Consider the following 22,801-nt stretch of genomic DNA (forward strand, 5'->3'; position numbering starts at 1 on the left):
AGAGCAATGCCAGGTAAGTAATCAGATAAGGGGTTCCAGGCAGTCAGTTCCTGACTAGAAGCTTGATTCCAAGTGGTGATTGATTGCTCTTTTTCTCCTTGTCTTGCAGGTAAGAACAAGGTCAAAGGAAAAGACAGGGAAAAAGCATGATATGGGATACTCTTGCTTTTAACCCTGATGATATGAGATATTCTTGCTCTTGTGTAGCTTGTTTGCAGAGGTATTATCGGGGGGAAAGAAAGCTGAGTATTTCGAGAGGCTTCGTTGGGAGTTCCCTCTCATATATGAGGAAGGGTTGGGCATTTTTGCATGTCTGCCTGTCCGTTGAGGATGGAGGTCGACATATATAGGAGTTTCCCTAACAACAAGTAGTAATGCTATTCCTTTACCCTGCTTGGTTATAGCACGGTAGTAGGAGCTGTCAGCTTCACGTGTGTCAAAGCACTTTGAAAAAATGGTCTGTGGTATCTGGAAAGCTGATGTTGCATGTGAAGATTACAAACAAGTTTTATCTAAGGAGATATGGCTCTCGAAGTTGAGAAAGCGGTGCCTCTTCGGTTTTCGTACAAGCAATCATGTCAGAGATCTGGCTCTTGAGATTCGGAAAACGGTGCCTCTTTGATTTTTGATAAAGCAATCCTGCTGAGAGTCTAGCTCTCGAGATTCGGAGAGCGGTGTCTCTTCGATTTTTAAGAAAGTAATCATGTTGGGAGTCTGGCTTTCAAGATTCGGAGGACGGTGCCCTTTCGATTTTGGAGCAAGCAATCTTGTTGGGAGTGTTTTCTCGAATGTAAGTAAAGGTTGGGCATGTTTGCTAGTCTACCTTACCACAGAGCACAGAGGTTGACACACAAGGACTTTCCAATTATCCAGCAGCGGTGCTGTTCCTTTACCCTTGTAGGTAATAATATGGTAGCTAGACCTTCAAAATTTATGTATCTAAACTTTGTTAGTGCTGTTTCTTTGCTATTCTTTTACCCTTCTTGGTCATAGCGATGTAGTGAGAGCTGCAAGCTTCACGTGTCTAAACTTTGTCAGAGATCTTTGGCAAAGTTATATATGGTACCCATGAGCTGATGGTGCGTGTGGAAAGTGGATGATTGAACAGTAAGATTCACGTGCTTTCTACTTCACCAGAAATCTTCAACAGAATGCCCGTAATTTCAGCAAAGCTGAGTGTGCATGTGACAGATGCTGACAAGGCTGAAAAAAGCATGTGCCTATTCGATTTCTGAGATCGGCCCTCGTGGTCTCTGAGCAGCCCAGCTTTTGAGAAAGCAAACGCCTCTTCGATTTCTGAGATCGGCCTTCGTGGTCTTTGAGCAGCCCAGCTTTTGAGAAAGCAAACGCCTCTTCGATTTCTGAGATCGGCCCTCGTGGTCTCTGAGCAGCCCAGCTTTTGAGAAAGCAAACGCCTCTTCGATTTCTGGGCAGGCGCCTCTTCGATTTCTGAAGCTCCGTCGAGTGCAGATTTTTATAGAGGCTGACATTAAGTTCCAAAGCACACTTGAATCTTCACCAGTAGAAGCTTCATTCTTGCACTTCTAAGATCTTGATTTGTCCGACCTCTTCTCTCTTCAACACCTTTGAAAATGTTTGGCCCATCCGACCGTCGTTTTGACTTGAACCTCGTTGAAGAGGCAGCCACGCCTTCTCCAGAAAACATATGGCGCCCATCATTCTTATCCCCTACTGGTCCGCTTACCGTTGGGGATTCCGTGATGAATAATGATATGACTGCTGCGGTGGTGGCCAGGAACCTTCTCACTCCCAAAGATAACAGACTACTTTCCAAATGGTCTGATGAGTTGGCTGTTAAGGATTCTCTGGCTCTAAGTGTTCAGTGTGCAGGTTCTGTGTCTAATATGGCCCAACGACTATTTGCTTGAACCCGACAAGTTGAATCATTAGCGGCTGAAGTGATGAGTCTCAAACAAGAGATTATAGGGCTCAAGCATGAGAATAAACAGTCGCACCGGCTCGCACATGACTATGCTACAAACATGAAGATGAAGCTTGACCAGATGAAGGAATCTGATGGTCAGGTTTTACTTGATCATCAGCAGTTTGTAGGTTTGTTCCAAAGGCATTTATTATCTTCGTCTTCTAGGGCTGTACCGCGTACTGAAGCTCCAAATGATCAACCTTCGATGCCTCCTCCTTCTAGGGTTCTGTCCAGTACTGAGGCTCTGAATGATCCCCCTCCGATGCCTTTTCTTTCTGGGGCTCTACCGACTGCTGAGACTTCTCCTAAGCAACCTTTGTGAAGGCTCCCTCTTGTTTGTTTATTTTGACTCATGTATATGTACATATTTGTAACTTATCGGAGATATTAATAAATAAGTTTTGCTTCATTTCAACGTATTGTGTTAAATACACCAAAGCCTTCTTCACTGAGTGGGGTCGACTATATGAATCTTAGAACGCCATTATGCTGGGTCATGTGTCATGTCCTCCGTTAGATCCAAATACTCTAAGTCTTTTCTTATAGTCTCTTCCAAAGTTTTCCTAGGTCTTTCTCTACCCCTCCGGCCCTAAACCTCTGTCCCGTAGTCGCATCTTCTAACCTGAGCGTCAGTAGGCCTTCTTTGCACATGTCCAAACCACCGTAACTGATTTTCTCTCAATTTTCTTACAATTTCGGCTACTCCTACTTTACCTCGGATATCCTCATTCCTAATCTTATCCTTTCTCGTGTGCCCACACATCCAACAAAGCATCCTCATCTCCGTTACACCCATTTTGTGTACGTGTTGATGCTTCACCGCCCAACATTCTGTGCCATACAGCATCGCCGTCCTTATTGATGTCCTATAAAATTTTCCCTTGAGCTTCAGTGGCGTACGGCGGTCACACAACACGCCGGATACACTCTTCCACTTCATCCATCCAGCTTGTATTCTATGGTTAAGATCTCCATCTAATTCTCCGTTCTTTTGAAAGATAGATCATAAGTAGCGAAAACGATCGCTCTTTGGTATTTCTTGATCTTTGATCCTCACCCCTAACTCATTTTGGCCTCCATTTGCACTGAACTTGCACTCCATATATTCTGTCTTTGATCGGCTTAGGTGAAGACCTTTAGATTCCAGCACTTCTCTCCAAAGGTTAAGCTTCGCATTTACCTATTCCTAAGTTTCATCTATCAACACTATATCGTCTGCGAAAGGCATACACCAAGGAATATCATCTTGAATATGTCATGTTAACTCATCCATTACCAACGCAAAAAGGTAAGGACTTAAGGATGAGCCTTGATGTAATCCTACAGTTATGGGGAAGCTTTCGGTTTGTCCTTCATGAGTTCTTACGGCAGTCTTTGCTCCTTCATACATATCCTTTATAGCTTGGATATATGCTACTCGTACTCCTTTTTTCTCTAAAATCCTCCAAATAATGTCTCTTGGGACCCTATCATACGCTTTTTCCAAATCTATAAAAACCATGTGTAAATCTTTTTCCCATCTCTATATCTTTCCATCAATCTTTGTAAGAGATAGATTGCCTCCATGGTTGAGCGCCCTGACATGAACCCGAATTGGTTGTCTGAAACCCGTGTCTCTTGCCTTAATCTATGCTCAATGACTCTCTCCCAGAGCTTCATTGTATGACTCATTAGCTTAATACCCCTATAGTTCATGCAATTTTGTACGTTGCCCTTATTCTTGTAGATAGGCACCAAAGTGCTCTTTCGCCACTCAGTTGGCATCTTCTTCGTTTTCAAAATCCTATTGAAAGGGTCAGTGAGCCATGCTATAACTGTCTCTCCCAAGACTTTCCACACTTCGATCAGTATATCGTCTGGGCCCACTGCTTTTCTATGTTTCATCTTCTTCAAAGCTACAACCACTTCTTCCTTCCTGATTCGACGATAAAAGGAGTAGTTTCTACACTCTTCTGAGTTACTCAACTCCCCTAAAGAAGTACTCCTTTCATGTCCTTCATTGAAAAGATTATGAAAATAACATCTCCATCTATCTTTGACCGCATTCTCTATAGCAAGAACCTTTCCACCCTCATCCTTGATGCACCTCACTTGGTTTAGGTCCATTGTCTTCTTTTCCCTTGCTCTAGCTAGTTTATAGATATCCAACTCTCATTCTTTGGTATCTAGTCGCTTATACATGTCGTCATAAGCCGCTAACTTAGCTTCTCTCATAGCTTTCTTCGCCTCTTGCTTCGCTCTTCTATACCTTTCACCATTTTCATCGGTCATGTCCTTGTATAAGGCTTTACAACATTCCTTCTTAGCCTTCACCTTTGTTTGTACCTCCTCATTCTACCACCAAGATTCCTTTTGGTGTGGGGCAAAGCCCTTGGACTCTCCTAATACCTCTTTTGCTACTTTTCGGATACAACTAGCCATGGAATCCCACATTTGGCTAGCTTTCCCCTCTCTATCCCACCCACACTGGGTGATTACTTTCTCTTTGAAAATTGCTTGTTTTTCTCCTTTTAGATTCCACCATCTAGTCCTTGGGCACTTCCAAGTCTTGTTCTTTTTTCTCACTCTTTTGATATGTACATCCATCACCAACAAGCGATGTTGATTAGCCAAGCTCTCTCCCGGTATAACTTTGCAATCCTTACAAGTTATACGATCCCCTTTCCTCATTAGAAGAAAAATCTATTTGTGTTTTTGACGACCCACTCTTGTAGGTGATCACATGTTCTTCTCTCTTCTTAAAGAAGGTGTTGGCTAAGAAGAGATCATATGTCATTGCAAAATCCAAGATAGCTTCCCCATCCTCATTTTTCTCCCCAAAACCATGGCTACCATGAAAACCTCTATAGTTGCCTGTCTCCCTGCCCACGTGTCCATTTAAATCTCCTCCTATAAATAACTTATCCGTCTGGGCAATTCCTTGCACCAAGTCTCCAAGGTCTTCCCAAAATTTCTCCTTCGAACTCGTATCCAACCCTACTTGAGGTGCGTACGCACTAATGACATTGATGAGTTCTTGTCCTATTACAATATTGATTGTCATGATTCTATATCCTACCATCTTGACATCTACAACATCTTGTGTCAAGGTCTTGTCCACGATGATGCCAACACCGTTTCTTGTTCTACTTGTACCCGAATACCAAAGTTTAAACCCTGAGTTTTCTAGATCCTTTGCCTTAAGACCAACCCACTTAGTTTCTTGTAGGCACATAATATTTATCCTTCTCCTCACAATAACTTCCACTACTTCCATAGATTTTCCCGTTAAGGTTCCTATATTCCACGTTCCTAAACGCATTCTACTCTCTTGAACTCTACCCTTCTGTCCTAGCTTCTTCACCCTCCCTCGTCCAATAGGATCAAAGTACTTCTTTTGTGTGTCATGTGTAAAGTTGATAGGAGCATATGCTCCCAAACAACTTTGAGTTGAGTCGTTCGAAAAGAAGTTTCTATGGCCCCCTTGCTCATTTAACACTGCATCCGGGTGCCGATGGAGATACAGCGACCCTTGCTCACTTATCACTGTGCTCGGACCACACAGCGCGCCACTTACGGGTGACGCCCTATCTTTAGCACGATTTCGTTCTGGATTCATTTTCATAAGGATTCGACGTAACTGTAGAGTGCCGGATATCGACTACCTGACGTCCTCCCCCTCCTCCTTTACTCGGACTTGGGACCGGCCATGTAAGTGTCAATCCCAATTATAATTCGAAAATGACCGTCTCTCAAGTGAAACGAAGGCTTGTGGCCGAAAAACAGGAAACCGTGGCGCGGAATTAACCAACCATTACGAAAAAAGCCCAGCCCAAAAACAGAACCCTCCGGGTCCCACAAATGGGCCAATCAGCCCACCAGAACCAATCACGCTACAACGAAAGAGATTAGAGAGAGAGAGAGAGAGAGGGCGTGTGGTAAAAAGGCGTCGTTCCCCATTTTCTTAAGGTCTTCAGCTGCTTCTTCCTCTCCTTCTTCCTTTGGATCTCCGAGCTCCGGCAGCTCCTTGACCTTCCCATCCCGGAACCCAATCGCCGTCCGACTGTGAGTTCGTTCAATCTCTCCCTCTCTTTCTCTTTCATTTTTCTGATTCCCTCAACCCTCCTCAGATCTGCGCAATCCTTTCGACTTAGGGTTCGTATCTGTTTGTATTTATGCTTTGATATCTGTTGCGCCGGTCAAATTTTTTAACTTTTGTGATTGTTCCAATCGAGAAATGGTAGTCGATTACGAGTATCAGTAAGATAAGCTTACGATTGAAAATTTGATTTCCGTTTTGCGCCGGGATTCTGTTTCGATGATTGATCTTATGGTTGTTTTATTCATATTAATGATTTGAATTATTTTGTAGACTTGTTTTTGTTTTCGTAATTTGGCTAGTATGTATGGTCAGTTGAGAAAGAGTAAGACTTTTGTGCCTCCCATTGCTCGCTCAGGATTTTCCCGGAACATGGGGCGGAACACCACATGTCATTATACATTTGGAGGGACAACACGGGATGAAACACAACATGTCAATATACAATTGGAGGGACACTTGAAAAGCTTTCCTCTAATTTTATAATGACATGTGGTGTTCCGCTCATGTTCTGGGCACACTGAAAAATCTTTCACTTAATTGGATGCTTTAAACGGATGAGTTGTGAGTTCTTTTTTTTTTCTTTTTTTTTTTTGAATTTATTTGGTTTTGGTAACTGGCAGGAATATTGACTAAAATGGCTGGAGGAGCGATCCGCCAGTTATTGAGGAGGAAGCTTCAGTCTCAATCTACTGTAAGAACCTTCGTCCCGCCTCGTTTTCCTTTTTGTTTTCTTTGACATTCAACATTTCCAGTCCTTTTTGTTTGCTTAATTGGAACTTTATGATAACATCCAGAAACTTTTGGGGTTATGTTAGTATATCTTTCATTTGTGATTGTGAGTTATGTTTGCTTCTTTGAGTAAATGACATTCACATTTAATGAAGAGAAGGAAAACAATCATTTAAGTATCTCTTTACCTTTTCTTTTGTGGAAATATCGTAAATTTCTGTTCGAGATTATCATGATAATGGTTGTTGTATGCTACTTGATTGCAGGCCTCTCCATTATTGGCTTCCCTAGCACATAAGAAAGATGATGCTGGGTCTGCTGGGGCAAGGTCTCTCAGAGCACTTGCGCTCCTTGGAGCTGGTGTTTCAGGACTGTTAAGTTTTGCAACTACTGTTGCATCTGCGGATGAGGCTGAACACGGATTAGATAGCCCACACTACCCCTGGCCTCACGCGGGAATCCTTAGCTCATATGATCATGCTTCGTAAGTTCAAACAGAATCCATGACACGTGTGTGTGTGTGTGTGTTTTCAATTATTTATTTCTTGTGAATACAAGTTTTTTACAGGATGCAACTAAAGCTTAATGGTGTCAAATCTTATAATATATTGAGCTTCGTTGGTTTTTGCAAAATGTTTTGGGTTATATCCGTAGCCCTGCACTCTGGTGTCCCCCCAAGCAAGAATCCCGTACTTATTTTCTATCTGAAATGTTGTATCATAATGTGGGTTGTTGATGGTTCAAGTTCAATTCTACTTGCAGGATTCGTCGTGGTCATCAGGTTTACACACAAGTCTGTGCATCCTGCCATTCCATGTCTTTAATATCTTACCGTGATCTGGTGGGTGTTGCTTATACCGAAGAGGAGACAAAGGCTATGGCAGCTGAGATTGAGGTAACTGATGGGCCTAACGATGAGGGTGAGATGTTTACTCGCCCTGGTAAACTTAGTGATCGATTCCCGCAGCCATATGCAAATGAGCAGGCAGCTAGGTTTGCTAATGGTGGAGCATATCCTCCTGATTTGAGTCTTATTACAAAGGTACTTGCAGTCTTCCGCTAATGAATTCTTAGTGATTTGTATTTTTTATCTCCCGTGGAAATATCTCACCCATGTCCTTTCAGGCTCGTCACAATGGTCAGAATTATGTATTTTCCCTTCTCACCGGTTACCGTGATCCTCCAGCTGGTGTTCAGGTAATTTCTATTCATATATTTATTCTGAAAAAAATTGTGGATGTCATGAAAAAAAAAAAAAGCTTACATGTTTATATGAATTTGCACTACTATTGCAAAGTGTATATTTAGCCTTTTACGGACCCAACTATTATCCCATCTAATTTTGAGTTTTGTCTAAAATGGAAATACCATTTCGTATGCTTGTCAGCCCTCTGGTCCCTGTTGTGCTGTTGTCATTGCTAATTTGTTGTTCGGCTGTGAGTGTTTGGTATTTGCATCAATGTCAGTGTTGTAATTCATTAGATTTTTTTTTTTTTTGAGGGAGTTAATTAGATTAGATTAGATTTGAACGGTGAACATCAATTTGGTGTTTAGCTCCATGTTGCTGAGAATTATGTTTGTGTATGGAGTTCGTGTATTTGTGGTTCTATGAAATGGAGGTGATGTCATGTAATTCTTATCAACTGCAAAATGTTCTTTGGTCTTTGTAGATCCGAGAGGGCCTGCACTATAATCCATACTTTCCTGGGGGAGCAATTGCTATGCCTAAAATGCTTAATGATGGTGCTGTTGAGTACGAAGATGGTACTCCTGCAACTGAGGCTCAGGTTGGTTTACGATAGAATTAACTGTATATGTAGCGTGTGAGTCTTATTTTCTGAATGGTTGCTCAAACTAATCGAATACTGCTACGTTGCAGATGGGGAAAGATGTTGTATCATTCTTGACTTGGGCTGCAGAACCAGAAATGGAAGAGAGGAAACTCGTAAGTTTCATTATGCAATCTCCCTTGTTGACATTGCTGAAAGCCGGAAACTATTTTGTATCCTGACACGATGAGTCTTGAAAATGCAGATGGGATTCAAATGGATCTTTGTTCTCTCGCTGGCGCTACTTCAAGCTGCATACTACCGGCGCTTGAAGTGGTCAGTTCTCAAGTCCCGCAAGCTGGTTCTTGATGTTGTGAACTAAGCCAACCCGCCATACTTTGGTTTCTTTCAATGTTTTGCTTCCGGGGAGGACCTATTTTGGAAATAATTTTTTCACATTGTAATCATAGGCTTTCTTTTCTTTCCTTGTCAAATTGGCTCGAATCCGAAATTGGTGATGGAGTTGTGACCCTAGGAGTGTCATTTTAAGAGAGATAATAAAGCTACTCCATACAGATGGAATATTTATGTTTTTTCCTTGGGCATGTGAATTTTGATCAAATTTTCTCTTAGTAACAAAACTCATTTTGTCAACCGAAAGAGCGTAGACCCTCTCTATTCACAATTCAATACAGATATCGGAAGAAAAAAAATGATGGGCATAAATGTAACTTTGGACAATTTTTTTCGTTTTTGTTACGGTGTTTTCTTTTCTTGCTCACATTTGCATGGACTGAAAAAAACGTGGACCATCCATTCTGCATTGATCCTTATTAGATAGTAGACATTGAACTCGATGACGTTGATAGTATCTCACTCATCACGAGATTTGAATCTTGATATATGTATCTTTGTCCTTTCATACTAATTGGCGGAGTTACCCCGGTCTTCTCCCTTTTGTTCTAGATGGCTAATAGTGCATTGGAAATCAAGGTCACGGCAAGTCCCACATTTAACATAAAATTAATAGTAAAATTAGCCGACAGACCTGGTTGCAATTACATTAGTTATAATGGTTATAATTTGATCGTACCCAAAAAAACAATAAAACCAGTGGTTTGGCGAAAATGGGCTCCCTACTTACAAAGATGTTAGCGTCCGTTTGATGAGTTAAACGAGATTAGGTTTTTAAAATGTGATTGGATTGATATGGACATGCATAACTTTGTTAGGCCTTTAGTCTCTATATATCCCAATTCAATATTCAAAAGTTTGGTACCATGTTGAACAAAAGTTAGTGTGAGATGAGATGAGATGGTGGTTATTCACAAGCAAGAGATTAATGACTAAGTGATGAGTTTGTTAAACATAATCGAGTTAAGTGGTATTTAGATCAACTAAATCTTGCAATTGACTCATTGCCCTTATCAGTCATAGGACCCACATGGCAACGTTATTTACTAGAATTTTTTTTACAAAATAACTAAAATAATTAATGGTGGACAAATTCAGAAATCACTTCTATCGATTTCAAATTTTCAGAGACCAAAATGAGAAGTTAAACCAATCTTAGAAGCCATTTTAGATATAAAAAAAAAACCTTGTTTGTGAGTGGCGAAATATCATATGTGAAAGAGGCATTACTTTGACTGCAGTTATCGTAAGACAAGGAAACTTTCTGTATTGTTTTCTTATTCAATACTAAGATAGTCAATAAGAGCGAAAAACACGTTAAATTACTCGATACGTCGTTAAATAATAAGACATGTAGCATTTTTGTAGATACTCCTTCGCAGTTCGAAGTCGAACAAACAAGAAAAAAACAACCACTCATTCTTGGTAGAAAAGTAAGAGACGATACGACCAATCAAAATGCACATTGACTAATAAAAACGAGTATGAGGAGGGATCTTTCAGTGTAATCGTTAAACGAGGTAATACATCATGTGTTTTTATATAAATGGTGAATTATATGTGTTAAAAAGTTAATAACTTAAAAATTAAAAATTTTCACCATTTTCATAAAAACATGTAATTTACTATCCGTATTCCTATCACAACTAAAAATTTGCCAATGATGAGAATAGCAACTACCTAACATTTACTAAAATTTTGAAACTTGGTATGTAAAAGGCGATGCGTTTGTCTGTGACTGAGACAGGGGCGCCTCTCATAACATTACACGCGTCGATACATCATGAATTCATGGAAAAGGCACGTGGTCCAGTCCGACCACCCCTCCAATCAAGTCGTACGGTTTAACCAACATCTTGGGCCGCAACCTCACGCGCTGCCGGCCCACAGTGCCACCCACATTCCTCAACTATTATGAAAGGCCGATTCACTTGTTTTGGCTAATCTGGTTGGTACACGTGTGCACATTCCCCAACCTTTCTCAATCACAAAGTAGGAAACCCCAATTTCCACTTCAGTCGGAGAAAATGCGCCGCCGATTTGTTGTTATCGTTTTTGTGTGTCTCCTTTTTAATTGTATGTGTCCATCCACTTAAATCGAAATTTAACATGCTTAAGTTTAAATATATGAAGATGTGGTGGAGACCGACGAGGAGGTGGTGATGTTCGAAGAAGAATTCGATTCTTGCCGGATTTTATTTGTGAGGATTTCAGAGATTTATAAATTATGTCCGTTTATTGTACGTTGTGCAGTTAGAAATCATTTTAAATTAATTTATTTAAAATTAAACATAAATAATACCTGATAAAAACTGATCGCATGATATATGATGAACAGACACGATTTACGAATCCTGTTGGGTTGAATAAAAGGTAGACAGCAGAATGGGGGTTGAAAGTGGCTCATGTGATGGTTGGGCTTCGGTGACGAAGAAGGTGTAGTGGACGACAAAAGTGTGGTGGCCATGGCTACCAGAGTCGTATGAGGGATTTGGGTGGCTCCTATGTTCCCCAATCTTCTATTTTTAGTTTTGATTATTATTTTATTTATTAACAATGTTACTTTCTTAGTTAATCAGTGGAACACGTGTTAAACAATTAGAAATTAGACAAAAAAGAAACACAAAAAGAAAGATAGCGTAACCTTAATCAAGAAAATTATACTTTCACCAAACTTGACTCCACGTGTCCCTCATTGGCCAACATGTAGGTCCAACTCCAGAACTCAGAAATCAATTACACCGCTAGTATCGAAAGAAGCTTATGTATGAACAAGTTCACCGCTACGTGAAGTTTTAATCTAATAATATATTGTCATGTTAAAAAAAATAAATTTACACATGATATAATTTGGATTATGAACCTATAATGACGATAAATTTGTTCCATATCATCTTTCTTCTTGTTTATGAGCAAATTTTCACTGTATATTATATATTTGGTGATACTATTGAGATCATTTACTTAAACTTTATTTTGTTGATCACATGATGTGAATGTTTGATTGTATTTCTTCTTTATTAAATCATTAAAAAGGAATCTAACAATTAATCGCTCGTCATGTGTCTACATAATATATTTTAAAAATATAATATCTGACACATCCCGACTGAGATCAAGGCATGTTGGGCGTCACGTGAGAGTGACGTAGCCATGTGCACAGTGCGGAAGCGATAAAGATAGCAAATATACGAATAATTAAAAAAACACATTTCTAGAGTGCACTATTAGCAGGAAGTGATAGGATTTAGTTACAACTGTAAACACTCCTAATCAGAGCATAATAAGTCTAGGTGCAGTCCAGTAAGACAAGTACTAGTTACACAGTACCAAGAATGTCCTACTATTAATCAATTAGGTCAGAACTGCCGACGATCTCCAGCCACCAACAACAAGCTTACTTAGACCCTAGAGGGGCGCAAAACAGAAAACGTGAGTGGTCAAAAACAAATATATTACAAAATCATTTCATTTATCAATATATTAACCCCTCGCTGTAAAAAATGTATAATTTTCTCATAATCAAGATATAAGCATATATATATATATATATATATATATATCTGAAATCATATCAATTCAGTTCATGCTTCACATAATCATAGTCATATGTATGCCATGTCAAAATATAACAAGGTAAACAATCCAGGTAAGAATAATTTCATAGAAATATGATATGTTAGCCAGAACTCCTGTGGTAGTCTGTACGGCTGAATTCATAGCTTAAACTCAATCTAGCTGGAGTCACTACTATGACCTATACGACAATATACTGCACATAAGTCGGAACCATTGAAAATGGATATGTACGACAAGATCAGGTGAAATATAATTATGCTCAATTCTATTATCTCATAATAGCCGGGCAATAAATTGCTAGTCACCTACGAGTCGAAACCATAATTAAGGTCTATATTACAAGACTGTGCACTTAAGTTGGATCCAATATGAGCATATAGTGCGGGAGGCAACGTAAATAAACAGGCATGTACTTCACATCTCTGTCTAAATCACAATCACCTTATGTGCAGTTTTATGAGCTCAACATTATTCAGTCACATATCATATCATCGATGATTCATATAACCAAACATAATTTACCTGAACTTACATGTGCCTCCACAACACCACATTTATATATATATGCAACCATGAAATGCATATTCAGAATATAAAAGCATTTGGCATATTATTTCAAAGCATACTTTCCTAAAAATGCATTTCTAGGAAATATATCAAGTATATAAATATATACTGAAAACAAAAGCCCACTCACTAATATGTCGACGAGTCGCCCCTGGATACGCTCGTTATCGGGATAAGTCTCACCTATATACGAATTAACTATAAAAACGTTATTTTAAAGCATATAGATAAAACTAGTTAATAACTTCTCATACATTGCTCAAAATGGGTATATGAATATACCACAATGATCTACACAACCTCAGGATCATCCCCATATTTTTAGAAATATTTTTGGACCTCCCACGCGCCACCAATCGCCGGCGGGTGCACGGCAAGACACGCCACCACGCGCAGGGAATCCTGACGGATTCCCTAACTGTCGTTAGGAATATTCCTCTGAGTATTCTATTAAAACCCAACAGAAACCGTCCAAACTAACTGACGTCATGAGAATATTCCGTCAAACTTGACGGAATATTATTCCATCTCCTACCTCCAGCTTCGGCAACCGTCGCCGGCGCTGGAAACTGGGCAATTTTTTCAAACTCCTTAATCTCGCTCATTTCTTCACCATTTTTCATGCAATTTATACCAAAATGAAGCTAGGGACATCTACAATCACGTTATACCATTTTAAAGCTCTAAAAGTCACGGGATCTCACCGGAGAATTCCAAGAAAAACCGGTTAAACTTCGTCCACACGATCCCGACGTCTAAAACCTTCAAACAAAGCACTCCGAGCTTCCTTGGGACTTCACTAAGCTTCATACAAGCTTGAAATTTCTAAAAACACGAGATTTAACGTTTGCATAACAGTACCCCCAATCGGGGTTATGGTTTCGACGTGAAAACGAAGTTGTCCTTACCTGAAAATGGTCTAGATGTGTTCCTGAGTTTGCAAGGAACACAATGGTACCTTCAACGTCCTTGATCCGTCACCATTCAACGGGTTTTGGTGTTGTCCGTACATAATGCCGAGAGGGAGAGAGAGAGTGAAACTGAGAGAAAGAATAGAGAGAGCACGGGAGAGTGAGAGAGAGAAATGTATGGATGTGTGTGGTCCAAACATGCACACCAATCACAATTCTTTAATCTTTTAGTTCTAATTGGGTAGAATTAGTTAGAAATAGAACCAATTGACCCAATTTCTTAATCCAAAACACAAACACACATCCAATGCTCGAGGGTAAATCCGTTTTTTCACAACCACGATAATTAATCCTCGGGACGGCCTATGACAATATCTCTAACTTATTTCTTTATATTGTATGTATTAACATATGTACTTGTTTTTAATTTAACTTATAAAGAGTTTTGATCACAAATGGTCATTGAAATTGATCAACCCCCATCAAGCTGGTCTATAAAATTGAAAATCAATCAATGTAGTCCTTGAAAATTGATGCTGCATATCAACGTGGTCCTTTCGTTACAATTCTGTTAAAATTTATGTTATGTGCTTATGTGTCACATAAATGGGTTCCACAAGTCTAATTAAATATTATTATAAAATTAAAAAATAATTTTTTATGTCAAAATAAAAAAAAAGTAAAAAAAAAATCTCGATCATCTTCGTTGAGCAAGTTTGGTTGCCATGGCAGCCCTGCCCACCAATTCTCCATTTTTGGCACTCAATCCATTCAAACATAATATACCACGATAGAAATCGAGTCGAACCAAACAATTTTATTTGTTTCTGACTCCAGCGTCGCTGACACCCACCTTCTCCCTACCATATCCTAGGATCTACCGCCGCACCCGAGGCCTAGATTGACGGCCCCACACCAATCTTTCCAACGAGTACCACAAGATTTGGGCAAAAACCTGCCGCACCCATGGGATTTTTTGCTTTGGCTGGTAGTGGGAAGGGCTGCCATGGTAGCCAAACCTGCGCGAGGAAGACAACGGAAGAAAAATATATATTTATTTTTATTTTTATTTTGACATAAAAAAATATTATTTATTATTATCTAAATATTTTTAATATAGATGTTAATATTTAATTAGATTTGTGGGATCCACTTATGTGACACATAAGTACATAACAGAAATTTTAACGGAATTGTAATGGAATGATCACATTGATTTGCAACATCCATTTTCAGGGACTATATTGATTGATTTTCAATTTCAGGGACCATCTTGATGGGATGGTTCAGTTTCAGAGCTCATTTGTAATAAAAACCCAACTTATAAATAAGACATACCAATTGTTTTATGGTTAACACTGATTAAACACGTAGAATAATATATACTACACGTGTTATGAGTTATAAAAAAAAGTAAAATACGTTACATTACGCGGTACATTACACGATACGTCTTTAAATTATAAGACATGTGGCATTTCTGTAGGTACTCCTTCGCGGTTCGAAGTCGAACAAACAAGAAAAAAACAACCACTCATTCTTTGTAGGATAGCAACATCCTAACATTTACTAAAATTTTGAAACTTGGTATATAAAGGGCGATGCGTTTGTCTGGGAATGAGACCGGGGCACCTCTCATAACATTACACGCGTCGATACATCATGAATTCATGGAAAAGGCACGTGGTCCACTCCGACCACCCCTCCAATCACGTCGTACGGTTTAACCAACGTCTTGGGCAGCAACCTCACGCGCTGCCGGCCCACAGTGCCACCCACATTCCTCAACTATTCTGACACGCCATTTTACTTGTTTTGGCTAATCTGGTTGGTACACGTGTGCACATTCCCCAACCTTTCTCAATCACAAAGTAGGATGGAAACCCCAATTTCCACTTCAGTTGGAGAAAATGCGCCGCCGGTCTCTTGTTATCGTTTTTGTGTCTCCTTTTTAATTGTATGTGTCCATCCACTTAGATCGAAACTTAACATCCTTAAGTTTAAATATATGAGGATGTGTTGGAGACGGACGAGGAGATGGTCGTGGTTGAAGAAGAATTCGAATCCTCGTCGGATTCTCTTTAATTTTAGAGGTTTATAAATTGTATCTGTTCATCGTACATCGTGCAGTTAGAAATCATTTTAAATTTATTTATTTAAAATTAAATACAAATAGTATATGACAAAAACTGATCGCACGATGTATGATGAATAAACACGATTCACAGATCCTCTAGGTTGAAGAAAAGGTAGACAGCAGAATGGGGGTTGAAAGTGGCTCATGTGATGGTTGGACTTCGGTGACAAGACGAAGGGGTAATGGACGAAAAAAGTGTGGTGGCCACCAGAGTTGTGTGAGGAATTTGGGTGGCTCCTATGTTCCCCAGTCTTCTATTTTTAGTTTTTATTATTTTATTTATTAACCGTGTTACCTTCGTAGTTAATGAGTGAAACACGCGTTAAACAATTAGAAAAGAGATACAAAAGAAACACAAAAATGAGGATAGCGTAACCTTAATCGAGAAAATGATAGTTTCACCAAACCTGACTCCACGTGTCCCTCCTTGGCCAACATGTGGGTCCAACTCCAGAACACAGAAATCAATTACACCTCTAGTATCGAAAGAAGCTTATGTATGAACAAGTTCACCGCCACGTTGAATTTTAATCTAATAATATATTGTTATGTTACAAAAATAAATTTACACTTGGATTAGGAACCTATAGTGACAATAAATTTGTTCCATATCGTCTTTCTTCTAGTATATGAGCAAGTTTTCACTGTATATTATATATTGGATGATACTATTGAGATCATTTACGTAAATTTTATTTCGTTGATCACATAATGTGAATGTTTGGTTGTATTTCTTCTTTATTAAATCATTAAAAAAAGAATCTAAATCATTAACCGCTCGTCATGTGTCTACATAATATAGTTTTAAAATATAGTATCTCTAACTTATTTCTTTATATTGTATGTATTAACATGTGTATTTGTTTCTAAGGTAACTTATAAATAAGACATACCAATTGTTTCTAGTCAACACTGATTATAACACGTAGAATAGTATAGTACGTATATTATGCTTTTCTTATAAAAATGTCTTCCTAGATAAGCCAAACTTTAGGCGGGCCCTACAGGCAAACGAATCAGCCAATGGGTTGTCAACACACTTGGAGTGGTGCCCTAGACAAGTGGGGGTTCCTCACCCAGCCACCACTCTCCTTCCTGCTATGATTATCCCTTCTGCCATCCGGAGAGAGAGATATTGAGAGAAAGGAGGAGAGCGAAAGACAGACAGAAATCTGGCATCCGCGGGAGGGGAGAGGAAGATCGTGCGTGGAGGGTGGATGGACGCCAGAGATGGATGGCACGTGCCATATGGTGAGACCGGTGCTCTGGATAAAGCGATAATCAACCGGACAATGATCAGATTCCGGCCGATCGCTCCGAAACCGGCGGATGGCGGCTCTTCCTCCGGTACGACTTCGGCGGATGGTAAAACCGTTCTTAGTGCAAGCAAGAGAGTCAAGAGGAAGTACATTAGGGTTGCAAAGAACCCTAAAAATAATAACGGCGCCAGAAAAATAATCAACAGTAGATCTTCCACAGTAGATAATCCGACGGCTGTCGTCACTCTTCAGCTGATGCCGGAAAAAACAGACTCGAGAGATTTTTCAGGTAGTGGATCTTGGTGTACTTCTGTTGATCCTACGGTTGTTAAAACATCGGATAACAGGGAGTTGCCTACGTGGATGAACCTAAACCCTAAGATGAACTGGTCCGTCTGGAACGCGGACACCCGATCCGGCACAGATCTTACGGCGGTGGTGCCTCGGGTGGCGGCGGTGGACTCGTGGGTGACGGTGGAAAGCGTGACAGACACGTGCATGGATGTACGAGGTTTAGGTTGTACGGACGTGGAGAAACTGAAGAGTTTGGATAAAGACACGTGTCCGGGGTTTACATCGGACGGTTTTAGCAGAGTGCAGTGGGTGAACGAGGCCTACAAGAGGATGGTGAACTACGTGGAGGGGCAGTCGCCGCCGGCGGAGGTTGTGGTGCGGCTGGCTACGAAAGAGAGCCTGCCGTATACTCACCCAGCGTTCAGTTGCCGGGTGAGGCTGCAGTACTACACGAGGCAGAAGGAGAAGTGCTCGAAGATGGTGCCGTGCGATGTGTGGAGGATGGAGTGCGGGTTGGCTTGGAGGCTGGACATCAAGGCGGCGCTTAGTTTGGGTCTTTGAACCAGAAGCAAAGCTGGAGTGGACAAATACGGATCAGGTATATGTTTATTAATACTTGTTTCTATAAAGCAAACTACCAAAACAATGGAAAGAAATGAGAGGAAAGAAGTTCAAACAAAGAAATAATAAGCAGAGAGAAAGAAAAACGCGGCTCCTCTCGTTAAGCCATGCATTTTCGGTCGCAGGTGTGCTTTCCAAACTTCGTGTCTCTTTCGTGTTTTTTTTTTTTTTTTTCAAATTTGCTTAACAAGTGTCTTTCAACTACTAAAGGGTTAATACTGTTAACTTCGTTAGTTTTCATTAAAAGTAGAGTTCCCAAAAATTCTTTGTGCACACCCATCTAAACCCTGTCGGCAAAACATCCTCTCTCTCACACACACACTACAGTGCAATATTTCGGCCAATGATATAGACACAACTTCTATTCACAAAACGCAAGCGTTATACCTCTGTGCACGTCTATACCTGGACAAAATCAAGATGAGAAAAATCGAGAGCAACGATACATGCGGATTTCCATCGTTTTAGAAATGGAACTGAGTCGGCCGGTGATTGAAAGCGAATTGATTCATAGCCTGCGAAGGCTTCGATCTGAATCGGAGCCAGACAATTAGAATTGGGGCTGATGAGGTTGGAGAAACAACAATCTTGTTTCTATAAGAGCAACGGATGTGTCTTCGATGGTTGAATCCATACGAAATCCAGAGAGAGAGGCTTGGTCGGTGTTGACGAAGATAAGAAGAAGTTGTCGGCGTGATGGGCTGTTTGTGGGTTTGGGCGAACCACAAGAATGGATGTGTCTTTGATGGAGGCAGATTGTCTGCCCTCCTGTTTGGATACCATTTTCATTTCCTCCTAAGTTATGTCAACATTTTATATTTTTATTATTTTTTGTCTTATTATCTCTATAAAAAAATTAATATAAAATGTTGACATAGCTTAACTGTGACGGTTAAGTCACATCAATATTTTATATTCTTATTATTTTTAGTCTTATTATCTCTATAAAAAAATTAATATAAAATGTTGACATAACTTAATTGTGACAGCACAAAATAGGAGGGTATGAGAATGACACCCAAACAGGAGGGCAGACAATTTGCCTCTATCTTTGATAGTTGAACCCACCTCGCCGACGACTTCTCCTTTTGTTTTTTAATTTCCAATACAAAATAATAAATTTAAAATGTTAACTTTTTAATAAGTTGAAAGACACGTGTCAAGCAATTAGATAAGAGACGTAAGAGACAAAAAATTTAGGGACAACAGACCTGTGAACTACATTTTCTTATTATGAAAAGTTTTTATTTAGAACCCCACCTATTATTAAGTAGTAATTTTCTTTTCTACCAAGGCATTTATGTCGATTGGAAAACTGAACTTGATTCTAGTTTTCTAAAAATCAAATTTTTACAGTGGGTTAGAAAATTTGAGTTCAATGTGAGTAATTCAAACTTATATGTTCAATATATAAGTTTGTGGCCACTTAATATTATGGTATAATAATATTTTTCTTTACTTGTAAGTGAAATCGTCTAGGCATTGCCCATGACTTTTAGATGGTCCAACAGCTTATAAAGTAATGCCATACACCCTGATCTACCAAACATAGGCATCTCTCCAAACTTAGTAAATTAATCTTACATAAATAAAATACAATATTCTCACTTCATCATGTCCGTTCGCCTGTCATCCTTTGCCATAAATCTTTTGAAATTTTATATTTAAAATTGAACACAAATAGTGATGAGAACTGGCTGCACGATGTACGATGAACGGACATGATGAAGTGATCTCCAGGATCCTCACAAAGAGAATCCTTCACCACCCCCCCCACCCGACCCCACCTCGGAACTTATAATTATATTTGAACAATAAATAAAATAAAACATGAGTATTATTTGGAATTATTTTTAAAATGTCTGAACGCATTTTTATAAAAATATTTTTGGAATCAACTTTTAATAAAAATGCAAGTGAATCTTATAAAAACTCTTAAAGTGCTTCTTAGAAGAAGCACATAACTAGTGCTTCTTACAAGAAGCACTTTAAGTGCTTTTGAAACTCAATTTTTTTTCTTTCTAAAAGCACTTCTTCATTCATTTTAAAAACACTTCCAAAAAGTCTGTAACGTGGTAAACCCTCAAACCTCAACCTTCAATTACAGAATAATATGTAACATGTAGATATGATAGTTATGAACCTTTTCTTCCAAATCTTATATTTTCATTGCCATGTCTAGTGCTTACATACAATCTTAGCAACTATTAAATAATGAAGCTAGTTTTAGATTTTACGAAAAAATTGTAGCAATGATCCCTCAACTTGAACCCATTTGGAGCTACAGTCTCTCAACTAAAAATTCATGACCATTAGTCTCTTAACTCATTAAAACGTACAGATTTAATAGTTGCTATGTGCGTGCAGATTTAATGATCCCTCGATTCAGTTACATGTGCGTGGGACGTGACTCACTTTCACGAAAATTCTAACGGAGTTGAAGAAAATGACCATAGCTGCATGTTTTGAAAAGTTAATGGACCAACAGTTACGGATTTTTAGTTGAATGACCATTATTATAATTAAGTTAAAGTTAAGAGACCATTGCTACATTTTTCTCGTATTGTAAATGTATATTTTATTTTGAAAAAAAATATTATTACAGCAAGGATACTATTTGAATATAATTCACAAAATATTGTCATACATTCATAGTATAATCTTTTGCTCTATCCTGGAGTCGCATAAGAACAAGAAGTCTTTAAATAATTAATTGAAACATTGAAGTTATATATGTTGGGTTAAGATCCTCTCCGGATCTTAATTGTCCGAATCATGTGGATCAACCAGCAAGCAGCAGCCCCAACGAAGTTGTCCATTTCGTTCTCCCCCTTCCCAGCTGCCGAAGATCCATTTGTTTGACGTGAATTAAGACTTGGACATCGACTTTGCTCGAAGCTTCTCCATCTTGCGACAGTACTAGACGACGATCTTCGCCGGAGAAGCAGCTGGGCATCTCCGAGAGCCGTCGTCGACCCAATTTTGCAGTGTGGCCCTGAGGTTCCGTAGTGAAGGGTTGCTGCTTATTGTTGATTCCTGGACGCACAATCTTCTTTCGGACGGCCATGATTGTTTAACCCACAGAATCCGAATGGTTAAAATCCGAAGAGCATCTTAACCCTATATTTATATTTGTTTTCATATATTGGAAAGTCGTACAATTAAATAAACCTCTACACTCAGAACTAGTAGATCAAGCTATGGATTTAAGGAAGGAAATTTTAACGAAAAACTTCCAATACAGTTTATTTTAACTAAAAATTATATTTTTACACTAAAAATTTTTAGTACTGTTCACTTTATTTTGTTTTTATCTTTAAAACTTAAAGTTTTCAAACAATTTTAATTAGTTTTCATTTCTAAGAGAAAATGGATCATCTTTAGATCTCTTCCACCTAATCTTCCTCATTAAACAATTCGGGCTCTTAAGATTTGATCTAACAGCTAAAAACATGGGCCGTTTTAAAGGTTATAATAATTTTAGTTGTTTGATCAAATTTAAAGAACCTGAATTATTTGATAAAGATGATTAGGTAGAAGAGATTTGGAGATGATCCCTTTTCATGGATTTACAACAATGTTGGCCAAACATTTTAAAGAAAACTAATAAAAATGGTTTGAAAATTAAAATAAAAAATTCTAATTTCTTAGTATAAAAATATAAATTTTCATTGTTTTTTCGTTAAAATTCTCAACATTTTAATGTTGTTAAAAGAAGAAGTATTTTGTCGGTCCAATGGGTTGTCGGTCCAATGTAGTTCCTGACCACGTGGCAGCGAATGAGGAAAGGCATTCCATAATAGAAAATTTTCCCTTCTGTAAATAGAAAAAATAAGAACTTTAATGAAAATCTTCTAATATTATTTACTTTAACAAAAATTTACATTTTTACATTAAAAAATTAATTTTAGTACTATTAATTTTATCATTTATTTTATCGATTAAAACTCAAAAATTTATAAATTATTTTCATTAATTTTTCTAAAAATAAACATTAAAATGTCGCTTTTGTCGTATGACGTCGAATATCTTGCCCTAAGATTCACTTGCACATCCGACCAACCACGCGTCCATATCATAAAGCACCAAATTTATCTCTTTCACTCGCACAGAGCTCTCGTCGTTCCCCTTCCCTTCGAATTGTTGCCGTGCGCGAGGAGGCGTTGGTGGGAGAGTGCGACTCACGCGGCATGTGTCGCGTACAAACTTTCAGCGTTACTGTTTTCCAACCGAATTTTGATGATCTGCGGCAAATGAAAGGCGACCACGTATTTGATATCTCGAACCTCCCCAAAAGGCAACATTACTACGCTAACCCCGAGCTCTGCCCCACGTGTACGTCTCCTTTCGGCAGTGTCTGACACATAACGCTCTGTGATTGGGTAAGACAGTTGGACAATGAATTCGAGTGGGCCCCACTGGGGGAAAAGATTTAACCAATGAGATCCCGCGCGTCGTTGTTTTGGAGCTGTGACTAGGAGAACTTTTCTAATAT

At 39.0% G+C, this 22,801-nt stretch overlaps 2 protein-coding genes across 2 annotated transcripts; both read left to right on the plus strand.

Moving 5' to 3' along the window:
* The first annotated feature begins 5,787 nt into the window (after positions 1-5,787).
* LOC103416945 (cytochrome c1-2, heme protein, mitochondrial) lies at positions 5,788-9,117 on the plus strand. The gene is made up of 8 exons (XM_008355156.4): positions 5,788-5,989; positions 6,647-6,717; positions 7,022-7,239; positions 7,518-7,797; positions 7,881-7,952; positions 8,426-8,542; positions 8,635-8,700; positions 8,790-9,117. The coding sequence occupies exons 2-8, from the start codon at positions 6,661-6,663 to the stop codon at positions 8,904-8,906; spliced, it is 927 nt and encodes a 308-aa protein (XP_008353378.3). The 5' UTR covers positions 5,788-5,989; positions 6,647-6,660; the 3' UTR covers positions 8,907-9,117.
* A 7,864-nt stretch (positions 9,118-16,981) lies between these two features.
* On the plus strand, positions 16,982-20,966 carry LOC103425791 (uncharacterized). The gene is made up of 2 exons (XM_008363891.4): positions 16,982-18,283; positions 20,674-20,966. Exon 1 carries the CDS (start codon positions 17,350-17,352, stop codon positions 18,244-18,246), a length of 897 nt encoding a protein of 298 aa, XP_008362113.3. The 5' UTR covers positions 16,982-17,349; the 3' UTR covers positions 18,247-18,283; positions 20,674-20,966.
* Positions 20,967-22,801: the final 1,835 nt, after the last annotated feature.

The sequence above is a fragment of the Malus domestica genome, chromosome 17 (genome assembly GCF_042453785.1).
Source record: "Malus domestica chromosome 17, GDT2T_hap1".
Lineage (NCBI taxonomy): Eukaryota > Viridiplantae > Streptophyta > Magnoliopsida > Rosales > Rosaceae > Malus > Malus domestica.

Coding starts and splice junctions, on each gene's coding strand:
- LOC103416945 (XM_008355156.4), top strand. CDS start 6,661: ATGGCTGGAGGAGCGATCCGCCAGTTATTGAGGAGGAAGCTTCAGTCT. Junction 6,718..7,021: donor AGCTTCAGTCTCAATCTACT/GTAAGAACCTTC, acceptor ACTTGATTGCAG/GCCTCTCCATTATTGGCTTC. Junction 7,240..7,517: donor AGCTCATATGATCATGCTTC/GTAAGTTCAAAC, acceptor TTCTACTTGCAG/GATTCGTCGTGGTCATCAGG.
- LOC103425791 (XM_008363891.4), top strand. CDS start 17,350: ATGGACGCCAGAGATGGATGGCACGTGCCATATGGTGAGACCGGTGCT.